At 37.7% G+C, this 27,710-nt stretch overlaps 1 protein-coding gene across 2 annotated transcripts; it reads left to right on the top strand.

Moving 5' to 3' along the window:
- The first annotated feature begins 4,297 nt into the window (after positions 1-4,297).
- On the top strand, positions 4,298-26,397 carry GCLM (glutamate-cysteine ligase modifier subunit). 2 transcript variants are annotated; one of them, XM_041748553.1, is made up of 7 exons: positions 4,298-4,685; positions 9,331-9,396; positions 10,769-10,853; positions 14,940-14,999; positions 16,383-16,585; positions 17,830-17,944; positions 22,273-26,397. In XM_041748553.1, the coding sequence occupies exons 1-7, from the start codon at positions 4,560-4,562 to the stop codon at positions 22,440-22,442; spliced, it is 825 nt and encodes a 274-aa protein (XP_041604487.1). In that variant the 5' UTR covers positions 4,298-4,559; the 3' UTR covers positions 22,443-26,397. The 2 variants fall into 2 exon arrangements, with proteins under 2 accessions (XP_041604487.1, XP_041604488.1); XM_041748554.1 differs by lacking the exon at positions 4,298-4,685 and adding an exon at positions 5,268-5,314.
- Positions 26,398-27,710: the final 1,313 nt, after the last annotated feature.

Raw genomic sequence — 27,710 nt, forward strand, 5'->3', positions numbered from 1 at the left:
TAATATCAATTGCATAAAATATTAAACCAAAATTTGATAATTTCAATACATTTTACTTCATTAAGAATAAAATGGTAATCCCTTAAAAAGGTAAAATGAATTTTAACTCTCACATTCTGTTTACTCTTGTATAATGTAAGAACACAGTATGAATAAAAATGTGATCACTTCCTGCAAAAATCAATTCATCCACGAGATCATTTTTGCTGTTTGCTTTAAATGTAAACACATAGCTCATGAGCTCCTGTTGGGCTTCCAACACTTCATTATGATTTTTTTTATTTTTTTTTATTTTTTTTTTAAGATTTATTTATTTATTCATTCAGAGAGAGCAAGAGAGAGGCAGAGGGAGAAGCAGGCCGCATGCTGGAAGCCTGATGTGGGACTCAATCCCGGGTCTCCAGGATCACACGCCAGGCTGCAGGATGCAGGAGGCGCTAAAATGCTGTGCCACCAGGGCTACTCTATGATTTTTTAAAATTGTTTTGTGATCAAATATGTTGAGGAAACTCAAGTGTAGTGTATTATAAGCCAGTTGAGAATGGTTCTCAAAGGGAAGCATGGATGGTAGGTAGTATCAGATCCTGAAAAGGTCAAGGAGAATGAAGAAAAAGAGCAGCAGATATTAGTGACTTTTGTTTCTACAAACATTTGCAGAAGAATTTTAAAGCACATAAAACCAAAAATACACATTCCCAAAGGTGGCAATGTCAGCAATATTACTCCTCTTCTACAGAAAATATTTCTTCAAAATAACTGTATATAATAAAATTCTTCCAATTTTGTCACTTTTTGTTTTTGTCACCAAATAAATTTAGATGATTAAGTTTCCCTTTCTCAAAACTATGGTGTTGTGGCAAGGATACCAGTAAGTAACATACATAGTCTCTTAAAGAGCTGTACAGGCATAAAAAGCATCTAAATCATACACACACACATCCAAGAATTAAAATCACCTCAATGAACATACTTTTTGTGTCAAAAGTAAGTTGAAGCGTGGAAGAGCAAGGAGTTTGAAGATAAGGAATCTCGGTTTTGATTGGGGCCCCAACACTTACTAATAGTGAGATTTTCAATAAGTTACTTATCTGAGTTGCTATGAAGAGTAAATGAGCTTACACAATGTACATTTTAAAAGCATAACAGAATGCTGCTCTGATTTCATGCCACGAATTTGCCAATGTTGTGAGAACTGGATTATAAGGGGGAAAGGACAGAGGCATTAGTAATAGGAGCTCTCACTTACTAAACCTTTACCATGAGCCGAATACTACTAAGAGCTTTCGGTAAGCTAATTAATTCCTTGCTCCTACTTAAGGTGGAAGATACTATATCAGGAGGAACCATGACACCTAGCCATTTCTGTAGGTCAAAAATGGTCAATTACGAGCAATTTTGTATAGTTCAAACTATTATCTACCCAGATTGGAGACAGTGAAACAGAAAGACTAAGTGACCTAAGTTAAAATAACCAGCATCTGGTAAGGTCAAGTTTGGTCCATGACCAATATGCTACATAAATTCCCAGCAAGAAAGCAGGTCTAATAGTTGAGGATGTAAAACCTCTAAGTTGGTTTTTTTTTTTTTTAAGATTTCATTTATTCATTAATGAAAGACAGAGAGAGAGAGAGAGACAGAGAGAGGCAGAGGGAGAAGCAGACTCCATGCAGGGAGCCCGACCTGGGACTCAATCCTGGGTCTCCAGGATCACACCCTGGGCCGAAGGCAGGTGCTAGACCGCTGAGCCACCCAGGCTGCCCCAAACCTCTAAGTTTTAATCAAGAATTATTTGTGTGGGGCCACCTGCGTGGCTCAGGGGTTGAGAGTCTGTCTTCAGCCCAGGGCGTGACCCCAGGGTTCCGGGATTGAGTCCCGTGTCAGGCTCCCTGTAGGGAGCCTGCTTTTCCCTTTGTCTGTGTCTCTGCCTCCCTCTCTGTGTCTCTCATGAATAAATAAAATATTTTTTTTAAAAAAAGAATTATTTGCGTGGTATTAGAGAATATACAAAAAGTTAAGAAATGATACCACAAAAAATTCAGTATAAGGTTAAACTGTTTACATTAATTAAAATACCTGCTGATTTTAATTTTAATTAATTAAAATTTTAATTATGTAAACAGTTTATCCTTAATGCTTATTAAGAAATGCTTCTTCCTTATTCTGGCACCACCCTTCTCTTCAAGGAATTCTTACCTTCATCCAGCCAACAAATACTTGGTTAAAATCAGGCGCCATCTCTAACTCCCTGCTGCAAGGAGCTTCTTTTCCACCTCACCCTCAATTCTTACCGACCGGAGTTTATCCTCTAAGACAGCATTTTGCCTTTTACTCTGATTACTTTTCACAAAGGCAAAAGTTTCTTGAGAAAGCCCCATAAATGTCCAACCTGAGATTCACACCAAGTCAACCACATATGCAACCAGCAAAAATGAACTACTGGGACCTCATCAAGATAAGAAGCTTTTGCACAGCAAAAGAAACAGTCAACAAAACTAAAAGACAACGTACAGAATGGGAGAAGATATTTGCAAATGACGTATCAGACAAAGGGCTAGTATCCAAGATCTATAAAGAACTTATTAAACTCAACAGCAAAGAAACAAACAATCCAATCATTAAATGGGCAAAAGACATGAACAGAAATCTCACAGAGGAAGACATAGACATGGCCAACATGCACATGAGAAAATGCTTCTCATCACTTGCCATCAGGGAAATAGAAATCAAAACCACAATGAGATCCCACCTCACACCAGTGAGAATGGGGAAAAATTTATTTTATTTTTTTATTTTTTTTATTTTTTGAGAATGGGGAAAATTAACAAAGCAGGAAACCACAAATGTTGGAGAGGATGCGGAGAAAGGGGAACCCTCCTGCACTGTTGGTGGGAATGTGAACTGGTGCAGCCACTCTGGAAAACTGTGTGGAGGTTCCTCGAAGAGTTAAAAATAGAGCTGCCCTATGACCCAGCAATTGCACTGCTGGGGATTTACCCCAAAGATACAGATGCAGTGAAACGCCAGACACCTGCACCCCGATGTTTATAGCAGCAATGTCCACAATAGCCAAACTGTGGAAGGAGCCTTGGTGTCCATCGAATGATGAATGGATAAAGAAGATGTGGTCTATGTATACAATGGAATATTACTCAGCCATTAGAAACGACAAATACCCACCGTTTGCTTCGAGGTGGATGGAACTGGAGGGTATTATGCTGAGTGAAATAAGTCAATCGGAGGACAAACATTATATGGTCTCATTCATTTGGGGAATATAGAAAATAGTGAAAGGGAATAAAGGGGAAAGGAGAAAAAGTGAGTGGGAAACATCAGAAAGGGAGAAAGAACATGAGAGACTCCTAACTCTGGGAAACGAACTAGGGGTGGTGGAAGGGGAGGAGGGCGGGGGGTGGGGGTGACTGGGTGACGGGCACTGAGGGGGGCACTTGGCGGGATGAGCACTGGGTGTTATGCTATATGTTGGCAAACTGAACTCCAATAAAAAGAAAAGAAAAACAGAACAGGAGTAAAGAACCACAAGGGTCTCTAAGGGAGGGGCTGATGAAAGTCTCCCCCGGCTCCACCGGATGAAGGGCTCTCTAACCTGAACTCATGTGCGAACTGCCCTAACACGCTCTCTCGCACGCTCAGGCGTCGCCTTGGGTTTTAGCCTGTCGGAGGCCAAGACCGAGTCTCACTCGAGGGCCTCCCTGTGCAGCAAGCGGTGCGACTCACTAGACCCCGTGGGTAGGGAGAACAGCGCGCAGCTCGGGGCGGGCGGGGACCTTGAGAAAGGGGAACTAGGGCGGTAGAAAAGCGATGAGGGGGCACTTAGCCTTCACTCCCGCCCGGGAGAACTCGAACCCGCTGGTAGCTCAAAGCCTCTGCAGCGGCGCTCGCTGTCTTTTTAAAGAGGTGCGGCAGGAGCGCAGCAGCGCGGCCGCCCATTGGCTGGGAGGCGAGAGCGCGAGCGCGGCGGGCGACCGGGTGGCGCGGGCGCAGGCAGGAGCCCCGCCCCCGATCAGCCCCGGCCCCGCCCCCGATCAGCCCCGGCCCCGCCCCCGATCGGCCCCGCCCCCGGCCCCGCCCCGCCCCCCGATCAGCCCGGCCCCGCCCCCGCGCCCGCTCCGCCGCGCGCGCCCGCCCGCCCGCCGCCCGGCGCCACGCCCGCCGCAGGCCGAGGGCCAGTCACCCGCGGGCGGGCGTCCCGCAGCCCTGTCGCCGCCCCGCCCCGCCCGGCCCCGCCGCGGGACGGGTAACGGTTACCAAGCACTTTCTCAGCCGCGATTTCTGCTTAGTCATTGTCTTCCAGGAAACGGTCCCTCCAGTCGGGAGTCAACTCTCCGGCGGCGGCCGCAGGAGCAGCAGCCGCCGCCGCCGCCGCCGCCGCCGCCAGCGCGCCCTCCCCGGGCCGCCGCTGCGCCGCCGTCCGGCCTCCTCGGCCCCGAGCGCGGGCTGAGGTCCCGCCGCGTGGGGCGGGCGGCCTCGCGCCCGGCTCTCCGGCCTCCTCCCGGCCCGCGGCCCCGGCGCCGCCCGGCCGCCCTCCGTCGGCCGCTGCCATGGGCACCGACCCCCGCGCGGCCGGGGCGCTGCTGGCGCGGGCCCGCACCCTGCACCTGCAGACGGGCAACCTGCTGAACTGGGGTCGCCTGCGCAAGAAGTGCCCGTCCACACACAGCGAGGAGGTGAGAGACGCGGGGCCCCCGGGGCAGGCCGCGGCGCGGGGAGGGCGCGGGGGGCGCGCGTCCGAAAACAGTCGGCAGGTGCAACTTCACCCCGAGGATGCCTCGGCCAGTGCTCCCGGCCGGCAGCCCAACTCGCTGGACCCCTCTTGGGGCCGGGGGAGGGGAGGGGGTGCAGGGAGGACCAGCCCCTCGCTCCCACCCCTCCGCCCCAGCTCTCGCCCCCTTCCACCCCCCACCCCCCACCCCCCCACCGCGGCCAGGTGAACACAGTTTAGATTCGCTTCTCCAGGGCGCAGGTGAAGGTAGTAGCAATAATCCACTTAGCTCCGAGGCTGTTAACAGTAGTTTCTCTGTGGCTGTGAGGCACATGACTCAAGGCTCAAATTCGCCTTCGGAGTAAGGTATGTATTTTTTCTGGCTGAAGATTAACCTGCCTCGGTTTATCCGGAGACTAATCACTAGCTTGGAGTGGCAGTGATGAATCTGGAATGATACATATTCGGTCCTTAGCTGGTCATCCCTCAGTGGACAGTGTGCCCAGGTAGCTGCGGAGGCCTCAGGCGGCATGGGATGCTTTCGGTGTTGAAAAATAACAGTAAATGAAAACTCACCTTTCGTCGAGGAGCTGCGTGAGTTTGGGAAAGTTCCCTTCTCTGAGTCTTGTTAGGGCAAATTCGAAGCTGGATGGTGATAAGGTCCTCATCAACTCACTGGGAGGAATCAGAGATAAAACAGGAGAACGCTCACCTTGCAGGCATATATCTCCCTATATATCAGAATTTTAAAGAAATCTTGATTGAAAGAAAAAAAATATCCTGTGCCGTATTACGATATCAGCTGTACTGTATTCCTAGGCAGTTTTTTCTTTTTCTTTCTTTCTTTCTTTCTTTTTCTTTTTCTTTTTTTTTTTTTTAAGATTTTATTTATTTATTCGAGAGAGAGAGAGACACACACACAGGCAGAGGGAGAAGCAGGCTCCATGCAGGGAGCCCGACATGGAACTGGATCCCAGGTCTCCAGGATCAGGCCCTGGGCTGAAGACGGCGCTAAACCACTGGGCCACCCAGGCTGCCCAGTTTTTGCTCTTTCATGTAAGATGTTGGTGATGGGCTTTGCAGCAGCACTGGCATCCCTCTGAGTATGCTCTGGGCCTGTGCCCAGGCCTGGGGTGGGGAGTGAGCACCCACCAGATGAGAATTCTTTGGTTGTGACTTTAATAGGAGCCGAAATCTGTATCACATTCTGTGACCAGGCTCCATCCATCTCAGTATGTCTACCTTTTTTTGTTTAAACCACCCCACTTGGACTATTTTTCCCCCAAATAAATATTTCTCAGTTTATATTATATATACTATATTTATATTATAAATATTTTCTCAATTCCTTCAGTTTCCTCCCAGAGCTGCTGGTTCAATACACCATTTTCCATGTATATTGACAATATTTGGTGAAAGTTTTGCCATCTTGTTTCACTACAACACACTCTAAAGTAGTGACCTTCAAAGTTTCTTGACTGCAAACCCAGTAAGCAATTTTACCTTTTGCAATCTAGTTCATAGTCCATAAGGACGGAAAGTAGGATGAGTGATTGCCTTTGGCTGGGGATAAGAATAGGTAGTGACTGCTAGTGGGCACATGGTGATGTTCTAAAGTTGGATTGTGGTGATGGCTGCACAACTCTGTAAAACTGCACACACTCCAAAAATCATTGAATTGTGCACATAAAATGAGTGAATTTTGTGTCTGTACTTTACTAAAGCTGTTAATTTATCTCTCAAAGATTTTATAAAGATACCAATCTTTAGTGTATACTGTGTATTCTGTTCCTATCCTATTTTAATTTTTTTTTCTATTTTAATTTTTAAAAACTATTTCTTAATATAATGAGTCACACTCCACAGTTTGAAAAACATTGTTCAAAGGACTAATTCTAGGTTTCTTTTGGCGGGGGGTGCTGCATAAGAGGGACAAAAATAAGCTAGAAAACATTTAAGGAAAACTTGAAGATACGGCAGCAAATCATAGGAAATTAGGACAGTTTAGGAGAGACAGGTTTTAATTCTGTGTTGAAAAAAAGAAAAAAAGAAACAACTTTGTAACAAATAGAGCTCCAAATTGGAATATGCTATTTGAAACAGTTAACCTCATAAAGAAACTAAATAAATCACTCATTATTAAGAAAATTTAGGGATGCCTGGGTGGCTCAGCAGTTGAGCATATGCCTTTGGCTCAAGGCGTGATCCTGGGGTCTGGGATCAAGTCCTGCATTGGGCTCCCTGAGAAGAGCCTGCTTTTCCAACTCTGCCTGTGTCTGCCTCTCTCTGTCTCTCATGAATAAAAAAATATTTAAAAAAGAAAATTTACACATTGAGTAGAGAGTTAGATTAAGTTTCCTAAAAGGTCTCTTCTAGTTCTAATGTGTTTGTTTTTTAAATTCTATTATCCTTAAAAATTTTTTTCACTGGAATTTTATGAAATCAAATCTTACTTTTTAAGTGAGCCATTATAGGACTGTTTTGCTCAGTTCTTTGTTGTAAGCTTATTTGGCCAGATGAATCATGTAGTATATTTAAAACTCTCATACAACTCCAGATCTAATGATGCACTACATTATGATGATACTTATCTTCAGTGATCCTATGCATATATAAGAATGAAGAGAGCAGAGAACCAAAAAAAATACAAGTTTAATGTTCAATCAATATAGATAACATGTAAGAAGATTAGAAATCATTAGGTTTGTGATAATAGTCCATGAATTTCTCATTGTAACATTGTGATAATAGTTCATGAATTTCTCATTGTCCTGTGATTTGTCCTGACATTTTGCAGAATCCAAGATTAAAGAAATGGTTTCAAGAAGGAAGTGAATACTCTGAAAATATACTTACCTTCCTGAATTGGGCTTTTTATCAGGAAAGCCTTAAGTATGCACATGAGCCAGCCATCCTTTCAGAGGAAAATATCTTAAAAATTCTCCCATGATTTGAACCAAAGAAAGTACTCCTGATAGAATTGTTAACTTCTAATCGTTCCTGCTGCCCCAACTTTTACTAATTTTGAAAAGAATATTGACTTGAAATTCTGTCCGGAATAATTATCAACTAATTTTTATTTAGTATCTTAAATTTAGTTGTAAATATATTTTCCATGAAGATATAGACCTTGTAAATTGAGTTCATGTGGACTACTGAGGATAGCACATAAGTTTTTGTTGTGGATTGTGAAGCTTAAGAAAGATACTCTGAGCTCTTAAATTGATAAAGCAGTTGTCCCTTGTTATGTGTACTAAGATAAAAGCAATAAAATACTTGTGTTAGTTTTTATCATAAACAATCATAGATCACTGAGTTCAGAAGTTTAGCCTCTGTTATTGCAGTTTAGGGACTTCCAGTTACTCATTTATTTTTTCATTGATTGCCCACAGAATGCAAAGCACTGTGTCCTTGAATTTTTATAAGATGGTGATTTTAAATTGCTAGTGTTGCCCATTAGTGATCGTAAATCAGTTTGGTGAGCCATAGGACAGCATGTTTTTGTCTAATTAATAGAAGCCATGAGAGTACCTAGCATGTAGTGGACATATTGTTTTATAAGTTTTTTGTTCTGTCAAATGTATTTAAGTCCTTACTTTGTGAATGTATGTATGTCTTAACTTTGGAGCATATTAGACAAGTTTGAAATACGCCAACATGAGGGATGAAAAATCCATTAACACTTTAACAGATTTACAACATACTATAATGTTGATGTAAATAAATTTTGTTTATATAAGAAAACATTGAAGACCGGTTGGAGGTATACCTAAGTGGTAAGAAATGTCATGTAGGCTGGCATTATGCAAGTTGACTTGTATAAGATATGACTATGGTAGTTTTCAGACCTTACATGTTGATTCCTTGGAATGCTTGTTAAATGCAACTTCTGCCCTGAGAGTGAGTGAGCAGGTCTAGAATGGGGCTCAGGAACTGGAATTTTTAATGAACAGGACAAGTGAATGATGGAGTTTCTCTGGCTACGCTTGGAGAATCATTTGTTCATCTTTGAGGATTTTCTCATAGTGGTTAATACTAATTTTAGTCAGACTCCTTGGACTTGAACTCCTGTTTCTCTATTTATAAACTTGTTCTTGAAAATTTTCTTTTTGTTTCTTTGTGAATGCTTTTATGTCTCAAAGGCTTACTAAACTTTCATTGTTTACAAAAACACTTTAAAAATAGATTACTGTTTACATTAACATATTAAGATAAAAACAGATCTAAACATGTCTTTGTTGAAGAAAAGAAAAACCGTGTAGAACTAAAATTTTGTTTTGTTTTGTTTTTTTTTTTAATTTTTTTTTATTTATTTATGATAGTCATACAGAGAGAGAGAGAGAGAGGCAGAGACACAGGCAGAGGGAGAAGCAGGCTCCATGCACCGGGAGCCCGACGTGGGACTCGATCCCGGGTCTCCAGGATCGTGCCCTGGGCCAAAGGCAGGCGCCAAACCGCTGCGCCACCCAGGGATCCCTAAAATTTTGTTTTTTATGGCTTTTCCTATTGACATCTTTTTCCAACCTACCAAACTAATATATTCTTATTGTAGAAGTACAGAAAAGTGTATAGAGCTTGATTAACAGTTTCTAAATGCATTCCTTTTACAGCTTCGAGATTGCATCCAAAAGACCTTGAATGAGTGGAGTTCCCAAATCAGCCCTGATTTGGTCAGGGTGAGTAAAATGTGAATGAAGAAATCATGCAGGTCAAAAGCAAAGTGCAGTAAGCAGGAAATTAATTTCCCCAGTTTTGACAGGGAAGTCAAATAGGCAATTAGCATAAAACTCCTTGTGGCTGATTTACTGAGATGGTTGACTGACCCAGTATGCTTAAGCATAAAACAGAAAATCCCGGATGTGTTACCAACTCTTCAACTAGACTAGACACCATGATTCTCTCTGTTAAATTCCCACCACAGTTTATTCACAGCATATTTTGTTCCAGTTTATATTTAGTCTAGTAAAGGAATAATTATTGAACAGTTTTGGTTGTTAGGTAGAGTAAATATGGCCACTAAAAATTTTTTAATGTCAGTTTCAAATGGAACACTGGGTATTTCATTAAATGTTAATAAAGGACTATTATAAATATTAATATACAAAAAATATTAATATACAGACCACCTGTCTGCAAACCATTCTTTGGAATCCAACTCAGCCAAAAGCTCATAAAAATTACATAGACTACTCTAAGACTACGGAAGAGGACATGTGCCAGAAACAGTTGTTGCTGTGGGCATTCTGCAAGTTTAAACTCTATAGCTGTTAGGCAGATGTTGATTAATGTCTTCTTTCAGTCTCTGTTTCTCTGAAATGACATTTGCCTCTATGCATGACTGATAAACACTTACTAAGCCCTTGTTATGTGCCAGGCATTGTAATATGCTCAAGAATTGTGGGAAATGCCTCATTGTTTACTTTGTTTTAATCTTGTGAGTTAATATATTTCTGATTTACATGTACTAACATTTTACCATTTTTCTTGTAAATTATTATGTTAGAATTGCCTTTACCTTTTTATTGCACTCAGAAAAAAAGCTCTTGGTTTAAAATGTTTGTGATTAATACATTTTTAGGATGTCATTATGCAGAATGAGTAAATATTTGCTGTTTTTCATTGGTTTCATTTTTAACCAAAATTTGTGCTGTGTTGGTGGTTCGAACTCCTCGCGGCTGCTCCCATGCTCCCACCGCTACCATTTGTTTAGGGTTTTTTGATCATGCATTCCTAGAGTACCTGATCAGAATGAGATACTTTTTCCCAGAAAATGGATACACATACACAGCATTTTATCTTTCTTTCAGGACTTTATAAACCTTATGCAGCCCATCCAGATGTTAGGTATCTGTTACGTTATGGTTCTCTGTTCCGTTGTTTTGTTTTGTTTTGTTTTGGTTCTCTTTCTAAAGGGCATTATGAAAAAAAAAAAAAAATAAAATAAAGGGCATTATGGACAGTAGAAAAATATATAGCTTATCAAAAACATTAATTTTTTTTAAAAAACATTAATTTTGTATTTATTGTAAACATCATGTGTTTTTGTAGGAATTTCCAGATGTCTTGGAATGTACTGTATCTCATGCAGTAGAAAAGATCAACCCTGATGAAAGAGAAGAGATGAAAGTTTCTGGTAAAGTCCAGCCTTTATAATTTATTTTGTTATACAGTGGAAGTGATAGTGAGGTTTTGTCAGGCATGGGAATAAGCCTTTCTTTGCTTCTGGTAATAAGTGACTCAGTCACTAAGTGTGAGCAATAGATTCTTTTTTAAGCATAATATAACTCCAAGAAGAAGTTATAGGAGGTCAGGTTTGGCACTTAAGTGGAGTCAGAAAAGGACTTCGCCTTGCCATTCTTCAGGAAGGTTTCATTAACTTATATGTCAGACTTCAGGAATATTAAGTTGGAGAAAATGGAAAGAATAAAGGGAAGGCTTAAGAACTGTGTCTATCCAAAGTGAGCATAGGCTCTCTCTTCCTGGTGGAACACTGTTGAGCAATGGCTGAAATCACCAGGAAGTGTAGACACAAGTCTGGGCAACAAGTTGCATGAAAAGGAATTAAAATACATGTTGCACCCATTCAACAAATGTATCGAGTGCATATTTTCCAGAGACCATGCTAAATTCAAGGAATGGAAAAAAAAAAAAAAAAAGGACAGTTCTTGCCCTCAGCTTACAGTCAGCATAGCACAGTCATTAAAAGCTTGAATTTAGCTAGATCAAAATTGCTTGGTATGCAGATTACTGACTGGTATAATCTTGGACTAACAAGTTATTTAGTCTCTCTGAGCCCTATTTTTTCATCTATAAAATAGGGATGCATCTGTTTAATGGGCTTCTTTGTAAATTAGATGAAATAACCAAAAAAGCACATAACAGTGCTTGGCAAAAAGTGAAGTGCTGGGACGCCTGGGTGGCTCAGTGGTTGTGCGTCTGCCTTCGGCTCAGGGTGTGATCCCAGGATCCAGGATTGAGTTCTGCGTGGGGCTCCTGCGAAGAGCCTGCTTGTCTCTCTGCCTATGTCTCTGCCTCTCTCTGTGTGTCCCTCTTGAATAAATAAATAAAATCTTTTTAAAATATAAAAAATGAAGGGCTAAGTAGCTATTATTTATTACCATTTGTGGTTGTGATTATTTTTTATTAGGGTGGACATGTAAGATGAGATAGGGCATTGTTTTTTGACTCAGTAACTACCATTTATTGAGCCTTGTTTTATACCAGGCACTGTACGTAGCACATTTTGGTTATATTACTTACATGATTGTCAAAACAATTGTATAAGGTAGGTATACCTATTCCCATTGCATAAGTGACGTTAAACAACTTGAAAGTTGTCATATAACTAGCAAGTGGTTAAACCAGGAATCCATCCAGGTATGCCTGACTCCAAAACCCATCTCTTTCTATTAATTTCACATTGCTAATTGTGTTGGAAAGGAAGTAAAAGCAATCTCTTCTCTGTGGTTGATTGTAATTTTTCATGGTTTAGACCTATCTTGGAGCTTTTACAGGTTCTCCTCAGTTCCTAGAGGGCTTGAGATTTTTTTTTTTAAAGATTTTATTTTTAAAAAAAAAGATTTTATTTATTTATTCATGAGAGACACAGAGAGAGAGAGAGGCAGAGACATAGGCAGAGGAAGAAACAGGCTCCCTGCAGGGAGCCCAATGCAGGACTCCCATCCCAGGACCCCTGGATCCCAACCTGAGCCAAAGGCAGATGCTCAGCCACTGAGCCACCCAGGTGCCCCAGGGCTTGAGATTATTTATAGGTATCAAAATTCTCCCCATATGAAGAACTTTCTTTTCTCTACCTGTCTAAAAATCCCTCCTCTTTCAGAGAAAGGAGACCATTTTAAATGGCACAAATTCATGGCCAGAGGGATAAATGATAGGAGGAGTTTTCATGGAGTATAATTACGGGAGCTATGGGTGGATTAAAGTAGTGAAGATTAACTCTCACCTGGCAGGGGAGTGGCGATGACTTTTAAATAGGGAAGTAGCATAAGGAAATCAATGCTTTAGGAAGATTATCTAACAGTAAAAAGGAAAGGACAAATAAATATACAAGGTAAATTTGTTTTATTTGTTGAATACCAGGAAATTCACATAGAGTGATTTCATTAGCCCTCTTTTCTCTCCATTCCCTTTTCTGATTTTCTCTCCTACTACTCTATTGAATAAATTTAGATTTTGAATAATGAATTCACCATGAAGTGAATCTTTACAAATAAATTTGAGTTTGAATCAAGTCAAAGCCTCAATCTTATGGAAAACTACTTAGTTTACCTGGTAACCAAAGAAATGCCAATTAATGCACTCCTGGACAGGTGTATATTACATCTACTAAATTAGCAAAAACATATAGTTTTTGATAGTGTCCTATATTGTTAGGAGAGCAATTCTTAATTTTTAGTTGGGAAACTGGTACAAATCTTTTATATAGAAGTAGGAAGTAAATAAGAACAAGATTCAGGGTGCCTGGTGGCTCCGTCAGTTAAGTGTCTGATTTCAGCTTAGGTCATGATCTCAGGGTCCTGGGATCAAGCCCCATTTCTGGCTGTGCTCAAGGAGGAGTCTGCCTCTCCATCTTCCTCTGCCTCTCCTCCCACTCTTGCGCTCTCTCTCAAATAAATAAAATCTTAAAAAAGAACAAAATTCACAAAAAAGATCATACCCTTTGACTCATATACACATTTTTAACAATTTGTCCTTAGGAAATGCTTCAGCAGAAAGTTGAGCAAAGTTACCAAGATGTTTATTTTAGCATTGTATGTGATAACAAAAAACTGGAACTAATGTAAATGTTCAAAAAGTAGGAAATCATTTGAGTTATAACCTATCAAAATTATAGAATAATGTTCAGCCATTAAAAATGAATATCTAAAAGTATTCATTAAAATAGAGTATACAATAAAATAAAATAAATAAAATAGAGTATACAAGAGCAGCCCTGGTGGCTCAGCGGTTTAGCGCCACCTTCAGCCCAGGGCGTGATCCTGGATACCCGGAATCGAGTCCCACCTCAGGCTCCTTGCATGAAGCCTGCTTCTCCCTGTGCCTCTGCCTCTCTCTCTCTCTCTCTCTCTCTCTCTCTCTCTCTGTCTTTCATGATTAAATAAATAAAATCTTTCTATTTTAAAGATTTATTTATTTATTTATTTATTTATTTATTTATTTTATTTATTTATTTATTATAGACAGGCAGAGACACAGGAGGTGGGAGAAGCAGGCTCCATGCCGGGAGCCTGACGTGGGACTCGATCCTGGGATTCCAGGATCACGCCCTGGGCCAAAGGCAGGCGCTAAACTGCTGAGCCATCCAGGGATCCCCAATAAATAAAATCTTTTTTAAAAAAATAGAATATACAAAAATCTAAAGAGTGAATGCTTTCAGTGATGAGACTTGGCAATTTTTTTTTTTTAGTCTTTCTGCTCTTGGGTTTTTCTCATTTCTATTTTTTAAATTTAAATTCAACTAATCAATATATAATATTAGTTTCAGCAGTAGAGTTAATTGATTCATCAGTCTTATTTAATACCCAGTGCTTGTTACATCATGTCCCGCCTTAATGTCCATAACCAGTTACCCCATCCCCCACCCCTTCCCTTGTTTTTTCTCATTTTTAGAGTGAATGTATTTATTATGATAAAATTTTAAGAGAATTACTTCATAAAGATGTAAAAAAAATATATTACATAAAGGCAAACTAAATAGAAGTAGAATAAATGTTATCTATCTTCATATGATCAAAAGCTGGAAGCTAATGTCTAAAACTTAAAATGATTGTATTAGAAAGATGGGATCATGGAGGTTTTTTCATTTTCCCCCCCCATTATAAGCAAGTTTAACCTAGCCTTTTATTGATTTTAGTTTATTGGAGAATGTATATAATATGTTCCATTAATATTTAATTCATAAAAATGAATTACAAGCAATTTAAGTTTGTATATTTATGTGACCTGCCTTCTAACAATGGAAAATTAATATTTGTTTCTTTGACAAGTGGATATTTTTTGGCAACTAGCATATAATTTAAAAATTACAATGGAAATGTTCTTTCATGTTTTAAAAATTAAAACTATAAAATTATGTGATTAGGAATAGAAAAATAATTCAGGATTCTCTGTCATCTTTGTATTGTTGGCAGTGTTAATACTGTGTAGTAGAATGTTTACCCAAATGTAGTAATCAATTTTATTTTCTTTTGTTACCCAGCAAAACTGTTCATTGTAGGATCAAACTCTTCATCATCAACAAGAAATGCAGTTGATATGGGTAAGCAAAAATTTAACTGTGTATGTTCATAATGAATTTTATTTTTTTTTAATATTTTATTTATTTATTCATGAGAGACACAGCGAGAGAGGCAGAGATACAGGCAGAGGGAGAAGCAGGCTCCATGCGGGGAGCCCGATGTGGGACTCGATCCTGGGTCTCCAGGATCACAGCCCTGGCTGAAGGTGGCACTAAACCGCTGAGCCACCAGGGCTGCCCCCATAATGAACTATAAATTAGTGTAGGTTTATTAGTTATATCTTGTGTTGAGGACCAGGTGAAAAAGAATCATGAGCTCGTCCCAATTTTACTTTCTAAAGTTTTAGGCTAATTTCTTAAGGCTTCCGTCAGATCATATTGACTTATGTAGGTATTTTGATACGTCAGAGAAATGCAAAAGATGTGACATAATTAATTGTTAACTATGCATTTGGAGATAAAATTCTCCTTAACTGTATTCTTAGCCCTTGTAGACTATCGGTGAAACACCATGACGCCACTGCCGCAACAAAACAAGCATTTTCATCTTTGTTCAACACTTGGTTAGGTTATTGTGATATTACAGTTATTCAACATTTTTTCTTTTCTTTCTTTAAATATTTTATTTGTCTTATTCATTAGACACACAGAGAGAGGCAGTGACATAGGCAAGGGTAGAAGCAGGCTCCCTGTAGAGAGCTTGATGCGAAACTCGATCCCTGGACCGAGGATCATGCCCTGAGCCAAAGGCAGGCTCTTCAACCACTGAGCCACCCAGGTGTCCCAACATTTTTTCTTTTAAGACATTCTTCCAATATTATAGATGTTGAACACTTAAATAATTAGCTCATTAATGTAACTGTGGAATGAACAATGATCACTTAAACTCTTTCAATTATTTTTACAGAAATTATCTACCTGTATAATATAAATTAGGACTATAAATTTAGTTTTTCAGAGTCTCAAGACTATTCTTTGCCATGACTACCAATTACAAAGCATGAGGTCAGAATTCTTGTGATCATCCATCCATACAAGATACTGGTAGAACTGGAGAAGAGAATTTTATGAAGATAAGGAAGCTACCAAAAAATTCCTAGGGCCTAGGAAATAAGGAGGCCTTCTTCCCCGGGACTATCATAGCTTGAGTCCCTAGGAAAGAGGCAGGTCAAACAAACTGACTTGTCCGCCACACAGACCAAGTAGATGAACAGTGACTTAGACTTTTTAAGAGATGGAAATGTTCTAAATGATAGGTAAATTATGAAACTGAATGAAATAACCTATATTAGAAAACTAGTGAACTGTATGGACAGAATTTAGTGGGATACTTGAAGGACGTTGGAAATCTTCATTTTTAATATGTAACAAATACTTATCATATTTTGTTTTCCTTCACATCAGCCTGTTCAGTCCTTGGAGTTGCACAGCTGGATTCTGTGATCATTGCTTCACCTCCTATTGAAGATGGAGTTAATCTCTCCTTGGAGCATTTGCAGCCTTACTGGGAGGAATTAGAAAACTTAGTTCAGAGCAAAAAGATTGTTGCGATAGGTACCTCTGATCTAGACAAAACACAGTTGGAACAGCTGTATCAGTGGGCGCAGGTAAAGCACAGCTCAATCACAAGCACTCTGGGAGGAGCCTATCTTTTAGAGTCTTTGCTACATATCATTTAGCATCATATGCAATAGTGGACACTTATGATGGGGTGGCTATTCCAAATATGGCAGTTTTGAGGCAAGCTTTATCTAAAGCATTGGACTTTTTTGTCTTAAATATATACCTAATTGAGCTTAATATTAATCTCACTTAAAAGGAGTGACAAAAAAAAAAAAAAAGGAGTGACAAAAACACTAAAATGTGTACTGAAGCATTACAGTAAAGTGAATTTAGGCTATTTCCTCAGGTTTTACTTTTATGACAAAAATACTACATTTTTCTCTATGATTAGGTCATGGTTCTGATTTCTTAAGGAAATATATGTAACAAATATTTTGCTGTTATTTAAAGATATAAAAGACTTTTGGTTCATAGAATTTGATAAGGAATAGGTGTCAAATTAATCACCACCACTCTCTGGCCTAATAGTATACAATATTATTAGGAAACTTGCTTACTAGTATTTTACCTTTACTTTCTGTATTTTTGTTTATTCTTTTTACTTGATCCCCAGCCTTCCCCTTTACAGAGCTTTCAGTTTCTTATGGACAGGAAGACTTTAGAGAAAGTATTGTCCCTTCTCCCTTTGATTTGGTGATAGCCAGAATGCAGCTAAGATTCTGCTGGAGAGACTTGGGTGATCTGGAATGTATCTGTAAATTAACCAGAGAAACTTTTAGAAATTATCTAATTCATTTTCAACATGTGTCTGATTTATAACCATATTTTATACTTTAACTGTTCTTATGTTTCTATTTGATCCTTTACCTTGAGGACCTATTCCCTCTTTAAGAGCTGGAACCATTGCACTTAGAACTGTGTTTCTGAGGCAAGTGTATTATATTGCAAGTTGTAGCAGGACAATTTCTAAGGGTTGTGCTGGAACCATTGCACTTAGAACTGTGTTTCTGAGGCAAGTGTATTATATTGCAAGTTGTAGCAGGACAATTTCTAAGGGTTGTAGCACTATATTGGCTTTTTTCCTCTTTCCTAGAGCTTTCCTTTCCCCGTTACCACTGACATGAGTTAGAAAAAAGCATACATTAACAAATATGTTCATACAAAAATGTTTTATGAACTTTAAGCACTATGAAATGCAGTCTTTCATATTTTCTAAAATTGTGTTCTTTTACTGCTTTCTACTTTTCATAGTACTTAGTGGCAGTGTCCTGATTTTTTTCACTTCTAGGTAAAACCAAATAGTAACCAAGTTAACTTGGCCTCCTGCTGTGTGATGCCTCCAGACTTGACTGCATTTGCTAAACAATTTGACATACAGCTATTGACTCATAATGATCCAAAAGGTAAGACTTATATTTTCATTTGATTGATCATGAGCTTTTTATCTTATAAGAAACTACTTGTTAAAATTTAATTTTTAATTTTATACAGTGATAAATGTTACCTGGAACTTCTCATAATAGTTTGAAATGTATATGACTTTAGTTTCACAAAACTTTATTTTGTCTATCAGAAAAAAATTGAAGGGATCATTTCCTGAACAGCCTGTTGAAGTTTATAAATATTAAACTACACAAAAAAGATCTTTTGAGATATTCTAAGTAGTATCATATAAAACCTTGTATAGAACAGCAAAAATTGTACCAAACAGCCACTTATTTAAAGAGGGTAAAATATCTGGAAAGAGAGGCAGGTAAAATTTATTTTGAAATTTGAGCATCTTAAGATAGGTAATTGATTAGGTATTTTATTAATCATTACTATCAAGATCTATGTCATCAATTAGAAACATTATTTGATTAATGAGAATGAATTGTCCACCTGTAGAATGATGTTTTATGAACATTTTATGGGATAAGTAGGAAAGCTGAGAAAAGAATGTTTTATACTTTATTTAGCAGTCTCCCCTATTCTCATTTTTTCAGTGAAAAAATGAAATGGTATTTTTAGTAGTTATAAGTGTGAAATGTGAAAGTTTTAAATCTCTATAACATTTTTATAGAAGTTCTAGTTTAACAAATACTAGAGGAGGTAAGTAAAAAACATGCAGCTTTTACTTCCATGTCTAAAAAGATGGCATTATGTTGGTGGTTTGACACAGTTTATTTTTAGTGTGCTTATGGATAACCACTTAAGCTGTTACATTACTTATTAGCAATCTGCCCCATTCTCATTTTTTCACTGTTTTGTAGGAAAAGGAGTTGTTTTAATAGTTATTGCTCCTCAAATGCTAGGCATCATGCTAAATGCCTTAGATGATCTGTAATCCTCACAACAGCTGAAACTAGGCATTTTATTGATGAGAAAATAGAGCCTTACAATTTAAGAAACTAGCCAAGGTCACTCAGCTGGCAAAGGGCAAAATTTAAACTTAGACTTGGTTCTGGTTAAATTGGGAGCCTTTCTCCCCAATACTGTACTATCATTTTGATTTGAGATGTAAACGTTGTAGTATTTCAGTCTGAGAACCTTATTTCTTGTCAGTTTCCATTTAAATGATACCAGAGTAGGAGATAATGACTTTTGGTTCTCCCTACAGTAAGTACTTTGACAAGTGATTAGATTCATTTAAAAAAAAAAAAAAAAAGTCATTTTAGTGAAAATCTAACAAAGAATTTCTATGCTGATTTATTCGGAAACATAAATCATTTAAATTCTAACTTTCCATATGTTGGCAAGATACTATATCATTTATCTGTTTCAGGGCAGGGGGAGGATCTGCAGCTCTTCCAACAGTAATTATTATCAACAGCTAATGGATGAGCCTACACCCCGTTCTGGCCCCACTTAAAAAAAAAAAAACTCTTTCCTTTTTGTAGTAGGAAAGGAAATGGGATAAGACTAAGGTGTCTGGTATTTTATTTCCATGATACCTAAATGTTGGCATGTGAATATGTGCTAATGCATCGTTGTTATGGCAAAATAAATTGCATATACATATGAGAAGAGAGATTTAATCCTTTTTTGGCATTTTTTGTTTTACTGACATAACTTGACATTTAGATGTCTTTCTAATTTTAATACTAAACCCTTTAATTAGAATTTATAGGTTGATCCTGCATTAGTGATTCTTCACTTTGATCTATAATGAAGCAATTCTTTTCTTAAAAGATTTATCATGTTTACTGATTCTAAAGAGCTCACATAGTTAATTTAAAAGTATGTAGTTAAGTTTATGAATAGCATAGCTCTCTGTGTCACATTTTATTTTTTAAGCAATCAAGTTGTAAAACATTAAATCTACTTATCATCCAAAGTAGCTTTGTTTTTAAGTCCCTTCTAAGTCCCCTGTTCTAAAGTCCCCTGTTCTAAAATTACCCTATTCTTCAGAAAGTGTTTATTTTCCATTATTCTTTGTCCTAGGATTTGTGGTAACAGTTTAACTACAACCAGGGTGAAATTGTGAAGTAGGAGATCCTGACTCAGAGCCTTCCCCTTTTTGTTTAATTTACCCTCCCTTCACTCCCATTAAATCTGATCTGCCTAATGCCTCATTCCCTCTAGGTCCTGTTCTCTGTAAGTCTGATAAATCCATGTTCATGTTACTTTCCCAAGGAGACATTTGCCTTCCATTTATGAAACCTACCACTTAATGTCTGCATGAATTTGGGCAAGTGATCTACCTCTCTGCCTCATTTGCCCCCTGGAAAAGGAGAGAGTATTATCTGTCTTATAGGGTTAACATGTGGATTAAAGGAGTTAATACAAGTTAAGTACTCAGAAAAGTGCCTGGCACATGATAATAGCTAACATTTACTGAGAGTTTACTATTGATGTTACTCAAATATCACAGCAGTTCTTTTGGGTCAGGTGGGTCCTTTCGTGCTCCCACATCATACTGTATAGATCACTTAGTCCCTATTTGGTTGCTTCTGACCCTGATAGAATGTTTACAGATTGATTGAGTGATTCAACAGATATTTGAGTACCTACTATATGTCAGGCATTTGTTCAGTCCCTTATAGGGAGTCAGAGAAATTCTAACCCTCAAGGAATTTATGTTTTGTTGGGAAGAGATAGACAGTAAGGTAAATGTTAAATGTAATAAATGGTGGTATATGCTATGCTATGGAGAAAAGTTGACTGAGGGAGAAGAGTGCCCAGGTTAGGGGTTGTTTTATACAGAGTAGGGAGGCCTCTCTGCTAACGTGACATTAATCAGAGACCTACAAGAAGGGTGAGAGCCCTGTGAGAATCTGGAAGAAGAGTGTTTAAGGAAGGGGGAGCAACTGATTCAAAGGCCTCAAAAAGTGTGCGTGTGCTTGAGGATTTCAGGATACAGGTATGAGGCCATTGTGGCTGGAGGAGAGGCAGTGAGGAGGGTAATAGTACATCAGAGCAGGAGTAGAGGGCTTGGACATGAATATGGAATTAGAAAATTATTTCATCAAAAAGATACAAATAAAAAGATAGGGACCCCTGGGTGGCTCAGTGGTTGAGCGTCTGCCTTCAGCCCAGGGTGTGATCCCGGGGTCCTGGGATCGAGTCCCACATCAGGCTCGCTACATGGAGCCTGCTTCTCCCTCTGCCTGTGTCTCTCCCTCTGTGTGTGTGTGTGTGTGTGTGTGTGTGTGTGTGTGTGTGTGTCATGAATAAATAAATAAAAAGATTTTATTTAAAATCTTTATCTTTAAAGATTTTATTTATTTATTCATGAGAGAGGCAGAGACACAAAGGGAGAAGCAGGCTCCATGCCGGGAGCCCGATGTGGGACTCAATCCCGGATCTCCAGGATAACGCCCTAGGCTGAAGGGGCGCTAAACCGCTGAGCCACCGGGATGCCCTGAAATCTTTTAAAAAACAAAACAAAACAAAAAGATAACCATTGCCAGAGAGTTTTTAAATGATTGCTGGTACTTGTGAGGATATGGTAGGATTGACACTCTATTATCAACTGCTAGTGGAAATATAAAATACAGCTGTAAAGGAAAGTAATTGGCAATATACTGTCTATCAGACCTTTAAAATGTACTTATACTTTGATTTTGTCATTCCGTAGCCAGGCATGCATTTTAAAGATGTTCAGCGCAGTATTATTTTTATTAGGAAATACCTAAAATTTTTTGGTCAACAATGAGGAAATGTATAAATGATGATATATATATATATAATATAGTATCTGGATAATTACTTAAAATGATACTTTCACAGAATATTTAATTACATGGGAAGATTCATAATATAAGTTGAAAAAATAAGTAAATTAGGCTGTAACTACAGCGTGATTTTTAGTTTTTGATATATGGAAAGACAGATACATAAAAAAGTTGGAAGGAAATACATGACAATGGAAATGATCCATCTCTGCTTGATAGGATTATGGGTACATTTTTCTTCTTTGTATGTAACTTTTCTGTATTTTCACTGGCTCTACATTAGAATTGCCTGGAAATCTTCCCAAAAAGAACAAGAAACAAATATGCAGGTTCCACTCACCAGAGGTTATGAATTAAATAGGCTGGGGTACAGGGGTACTTTCTAAAGAACTGCCTGGATCTTTCTGATATTCTGGTTCAGATTCATAGCACACATCAAGGGAAAGCATATTTTATAATCAATTTTGAAGTGTTTCTTTTGTTGCTTTTAAATGTTTATCTACATGGTAAAGTGCTGTTATTTTCTAATTTAACACTGGGTGTTTCTTTGTGTGTGTGTGTGTGTTTGTTTTAAGAACTGCTTTCTGAAGCCAGTTTCCAAGAAGCCCTTCAGGAAAGCATCCCTGACATTCAAGCACACGAGTGGGTGCCCCTGTGGCTACTGAGATATTCGGTCATTGTTAAAAGTAGAGGAATTATCAAATCAAAAGGCTACATTTTGCAAGCTAAAAGAAGGGGTTCCTAACTACGACTTAGGATCATAACCTACTGACTTGTATTTTCCTTGAATATAAGATAAAATTGAGACGTGTAAAAATTAGTTACTGGCTGTAAATGGTGTCATGGAGGCAGATATTCTTCAGTTATATTTGACAATGTTATCTGCCAATTTTGAATACTTTTCTTGCCTCCGTATCAGTTCACTCACATGAACCACTGTATTGTTTTCATTAAACTATTGTTTTCTAATTGAAATTGTCTATAAAGAAAGTACTTGCAATATATTTTTCCTTTATTTTTATGACTAATAGAAATCAAGAAAATTTGTTGTTAGATATATTTTGGGCCTAGGCATCAGGGTAATGTATATACATATTTTTTATTTCTAAAAATTAATGGCTTCTTATTCTATAGTATAAGCAATTTAATTACAATTGTTAAAACTGCAATACTGGAAGATATTTTTTCTGTTATTGATAAGATGATTATATCCCAGAGTAACTGGAGTAGCTGGGATCTATTAGTAGTCTAAGTAAAATTCATTTCTTCAATACATGAATGAAAACTTAAACTTAGCTGTCCTTGCTTGTAGTTTACCTATAATGATTTAATCCTGTATTCTTGTGCCATATTTTCCTTGCTATTATTTCCAAGACAAACCAAAGTAAATCTGAAAAAGGAGACTAGAATCTTTGAAATTATTGTTTGGGGGTTTTATAAAAGCAACTATTATCATCTCCAGATTCTTTTTAATACTTGATCCATTCTTAATACTTTGCTATTCATTCAAGAATATTCAGTAAGTATTGAGTGTTTACCATGTGCTGAGCACTGTGGCTCTGGGGGGCAGGGGGGCGCAGAGATTCAGAATCAGTTGAGTAAAATATGTAATATTTGCTCCTCACTAATAACTGACTTGGAGGGACAAATAGAAAACGAGCAAAAATAATCTTTAATTCAGGGCCAACACTGTCTAGACAACTTGAGATATGGTCTTAACTGTTTAAAAGCAAAATGATATAATCAAAACTTTAGAGCTGGAAAAGGTTATGGATTATTTCTTATAATTCCTCATTAGTTTAAGTACCAGAAAAGAGAAAATAAATAAGCCATGGCCTTTGATATATACTGCAGGTCTCTTTAGTTCTATAAATTTGTATCTGTAATCCAAATGGTTTGAAAAGGTTTTAAATATGTCTTGTATGTCAATCAGTACTTTTAAACCATGTGTCTTAATACATGGTTTATAAAAAATAAACTAATATATAAAACTATTTTGCCCAAGTTTTTTCAACTTAGAGAAAAGTGGTTCCATATTCAAATAAATACACTAGAGCCACCTCGATGGTGCAGTCGGTTAAATTATCCGACTCTTGGTTTTGGCTCAGGTCATGAGATCAAGCCCTGTGTAGGACTCTGACTCTTGGTGCCAGAGTTGGCTTGGGATTCTCTTTCTCCCTCTCTACCACACCCCCACCCCTGCCGCCACTCACATGTCCGTGCACTCTCTCTCTCAAATAAATAAATATTAAAATACACACACACACACACACACACACACGACTCTTCCTACCCTAAATAAGCTTTTGTAGTTTACTGGTCAGATAATTTGATCATTAGAATTGTAACAAATCAGCTGACTGACTTGCTAAAACTAGACCTAGAGCTTCCTAAAGCCTTATATAGCCTTTAATATTAATTGTATACAATATTATTGAATGTATATAGTTAACTTTTTTATTTCGAAATGTGCAACATGTTTTCATACAACATAAGTCTTTAAACAAATGCTTATTTTAATTTAAGCCTTAACAGTTAATTGGTCAAACTATTGTAAGAGGGAACTTTAATATCACATTTGTTGCTTCTTAAAACCCTACACTTAAAAAATTCGATTGTTTGAAGGGTTATTTTGAAAGTGGGAAAATAAACTTATGTTGCTAATTGATCTAAACTTTAGAGGAGCTTTTTTTGTGTTCTTTCTCCCCACCTCCTGACAAGCAAGACTATAGATTCATTTTGTGAAGGGGATCATGTATGTATGGGACTTCAAAATGAGTTGTTTCATTTCTGTACCTTTAATTTCTGTTATTGAATAACCTTTTTTTAAAAACTGATTTTTTTAAGGCTTTACAATTTTTCAAGTTGATGTTCACATCTCTTTTTTTGTGAACTATCAGAATATAGTGAATGCTTTTCAGATATTAAAGGACTTAATGTTTAAAAAGCCATAAAATAACAAACAGTATACTACCAAATAATTGTTTAAAGCTGAAAGCTAAGTTATCAACAGTGTATATAATAGGTATGTTTTCTGAGGTGAGGTGTATTCAGTGACTCAAGGCAGAAAGAATTTATTTTTTTTTCAGTAAACATGAAAAGAAACTATAAGTTTATTATATTTCCAAAGTACACTGGAGCCTTACATTAACACAATATACCATAACTTAGAATTTGTTCTGTGATGAGTCTGTCTTGAATTCCCATCTAAGAAACTGTAGTCACCAGAAGGACCAAAGTGTCTTATAAGATATGTTCATATGATGTAAATTCTGAAGGCCACATTGTGCCAGTACACTCATAGAGTATCCATTTAGGAATGGCCTGTGCTAGATTGAATAACAAAAAGCTAATAATTTTTCTGTTCTCAAAGATCACTTAAACAGCTATGTGTGGAATGGAAAATAAAGTTACTCTATTTTGAGTGGATGGTCAAACTTTTCCCTACCAGAGCCGAGTAGTAACTGAAATAGGATCTCAATTTTCAATGATAAAGGTCTAAGGCTCATTTAAGTACATCTCATTTTTTAACGGATTTTCTTTGCAACTTTTCAGCCTAGCATTTTCAATACTGGGGAATGTAAGTGATTGACAATTCATCTCTTTGCCAGTTGTACATTTACAGAAATTTGAAATTGTTTTAATGGGAATTTAAACCATTGTTTTCATAATCAAATATACCACCTTCTGATCCTGAACATACTTTTTAAAGTTAACTTCATAATGTACCAGACCTTGTACCTGTCATTTTCCCATAAAGATGATGGGATATGTCAGCTTTATTTTTGGAAACTATGTAACATAACTTTCATTAATATTTTTTATAGTTTTCAGAATTAGAAATACTTAGGGAAAAATGTTTTTGTTAGATAATTCTACTTTTATGTGTCTTTAATGATGTATTATAAAATACAGGCAAAATATAAAGCATAAAGCATTAATATTTATGTCTTTAATTTCACCTATACTATGAGTATTATGAATTATCTAATTAAAATAAAGTGTATTGTATATTTTCATTGCGTTTGAATAGCTGAAAGCATCCTAGAGTATTGATTTTGACCTATTTGAACTCAAATTCAGTATGATTTGAAAATATAATTTTTACAGATCCAAACCATAAAGCTATTCATGTATTCATTCAGATTCATTAAATGCCTACTATATGCCAGCCACTGTGTAAGATATTGGCAGATAGACACAAATAAAAAACCTCTGTCTTCAAGGAGCATATAGTAGTTGTGGGGGGAAGAGAGATCTGTACATGAACAAGAGCAATAAAGTCTCCATCTGTTGGTGATGGAAGTGGGGCCAGGGAGTATGTACTGCTTGGAGGCTTCCCTGAAGAAATTAGCCTAGAGTAGGATGAAAGAAGGAGTGGGAATTCCAGCAGAGGCCTTTGTTTGCCTTGTTTGTAAATAAGCTTTTATTGAATGATGAACAACTTATATGTAAACTTTAGAAATTCAGTGAAAAGTTTCTTAAAGAGCTTGCCCTTAACAGTTCGAAGGGAATGGCTTCTGTTGAGACAAGAGTGAGGTGGGAAAAGTAATATCTTATAAAAAAGAGGCTAAAATTTGACCAAATCTCCCAAATATATCAGAATATGACTGTTATGTAGTTTCACTACCAGAAAAGCCAAACAAAACTTTAGTATGTATCTCTTGGCAATGAATAAACGTATAAAATGTCATACAAGATTTTTGTGTGTTTTGGTCCATTATTTTAGAAAGGTTCCTGTTTTGCAATATGCATTACTTTGATTCAGCTGTTTTCCTTCTTTCCTCAGTTTTCCTCCTTGATTCTTGCATTCTATTCCATTCAAATTTGCTTTTTTCTTAAGGATGTCATTAGTAATTCTTTCACTGAAGGTTTTTGGGCAGTAAACCTAGAACGGTCCTGCTTGTCTGAAATGTCTTCACTATGTTCTCAATCCTAAATAATCATTTGATATTATAGAATTCTAAGTTTCCAAATACTTTCCCTGAGCAATTTGAAGATAATATTCCATTGACTTCCAGCAGATATACGCTTCCTGATGAAAATCTGGATTTTCTTTTCTTCCCCAGAACTAGTATCGTTTTGTCGAGTTTTGTTTTTTTTGTTCTTTTTGTTTTTTTTTAGTTTAAAATTTCAGCTTACATTGGTGTATATCGAATTAGAACAAAGCAGGAAAATTAAAACTGGCTGCAAAGCTTTTTGGTAACAATAACAACAACAACAAAAAAAATTGATAATTGGATTTAATCAAAGTTTAAATCTTCTGTCCCTCAAAAGACACTGTTAAGGGGGTATCCCTGGGTGGCTCAGCGGTTTAGCGCCTGCCTTTGGCCCAGGGCACGATCCTGGAGTCCCAGGATCAAGTCCCACATCAGGCTCCCTGCATGGAGCCTGCTTCTCCCTCTGCCTGTGTCTCTGCCTCTTTCTCCCCCTATGTCTATCATGAATAAGTAAATAAAATCTTTAAAAAAAAAAAAAAAAACACTGTTAAGGAAGTGAAAATACAAGTCACATGGGGGAAAATATTTCCATTACATATTTATGATGAAAAATAAGGAATCAAATTATTTTTAAATTGCACTTCAGGGATGCCTGGGTGGCTTCACAGCTGAGCGTCTGCCTTTGGCTCAGGGCATGATCTGGGGTCCTGGGATTGAGTCCCACATCTGGCTCCCTGCATGGAGCCTGCTTCTCCCTCTGCCCATGTCTCTGCCCCTCTCTCTGTGTGTCTCTCATGAATAAATGATCTTAAAAAAATAATATGCACTTCAGAGGACACTGTCAAAGTGAAAAGACACCCCATAGAATGAGAGAAAATCTTTATAAATTGTGTCTATAATGGTCTTCTATCAAGATTGTATAAAGAACTCTCAAAATTTCATAAGACAACCCAATAAAAAATAGAACAGATTTTTCACCAAAGATAACATGAATAGCCAATAAAACATTAAAAGATGCTTAGATCGTTATCAGGGAAATGCAATTTAAAACCACAAGGAAATATCACTAAAAT

The sequence above is a fragment of the Vulpes lagopus genome, chromosome 3, assembly GCF_018345385.1.
Source record: "Vulpes lagopus strain Blue_001 chromosome 3, ASM1834538v1, whole genome shotgun sequence".
NCBI lineage: Eukaryota > Metazoa > Chordata > Mammalia > Carnivora > Canidae > Vulpes > Vulpes lagopus.

What these genes read in the sequence shown, in the direction of transcription:
- GCLM (XM_041748553.1), top strand. Translation starts at nt 4,560, where the DNA reads ATGGGCACCGACCCCCGCGCGGCCGGGGCGCTGCTGGCGCGGGCCCGC. An exon ending in AAGAAATGCAGTTGATATGG is followed by an intron (nt 15,000 to 16,382) that starts GTAAGCAAAAAT and finishes CCTTCACATCAG; the next exon opens with CCTGTTCAGTCCTTGGAGTT. An exon ending in AGCTGTATCAGTGGGCGCAG is followed by an intron (nt 16,586 to 17,829) that starts GTAAAGCACAGC and finishes TTTCACTTCTAG; the next exon opens with GTAAAACCAAATAGTAACCA.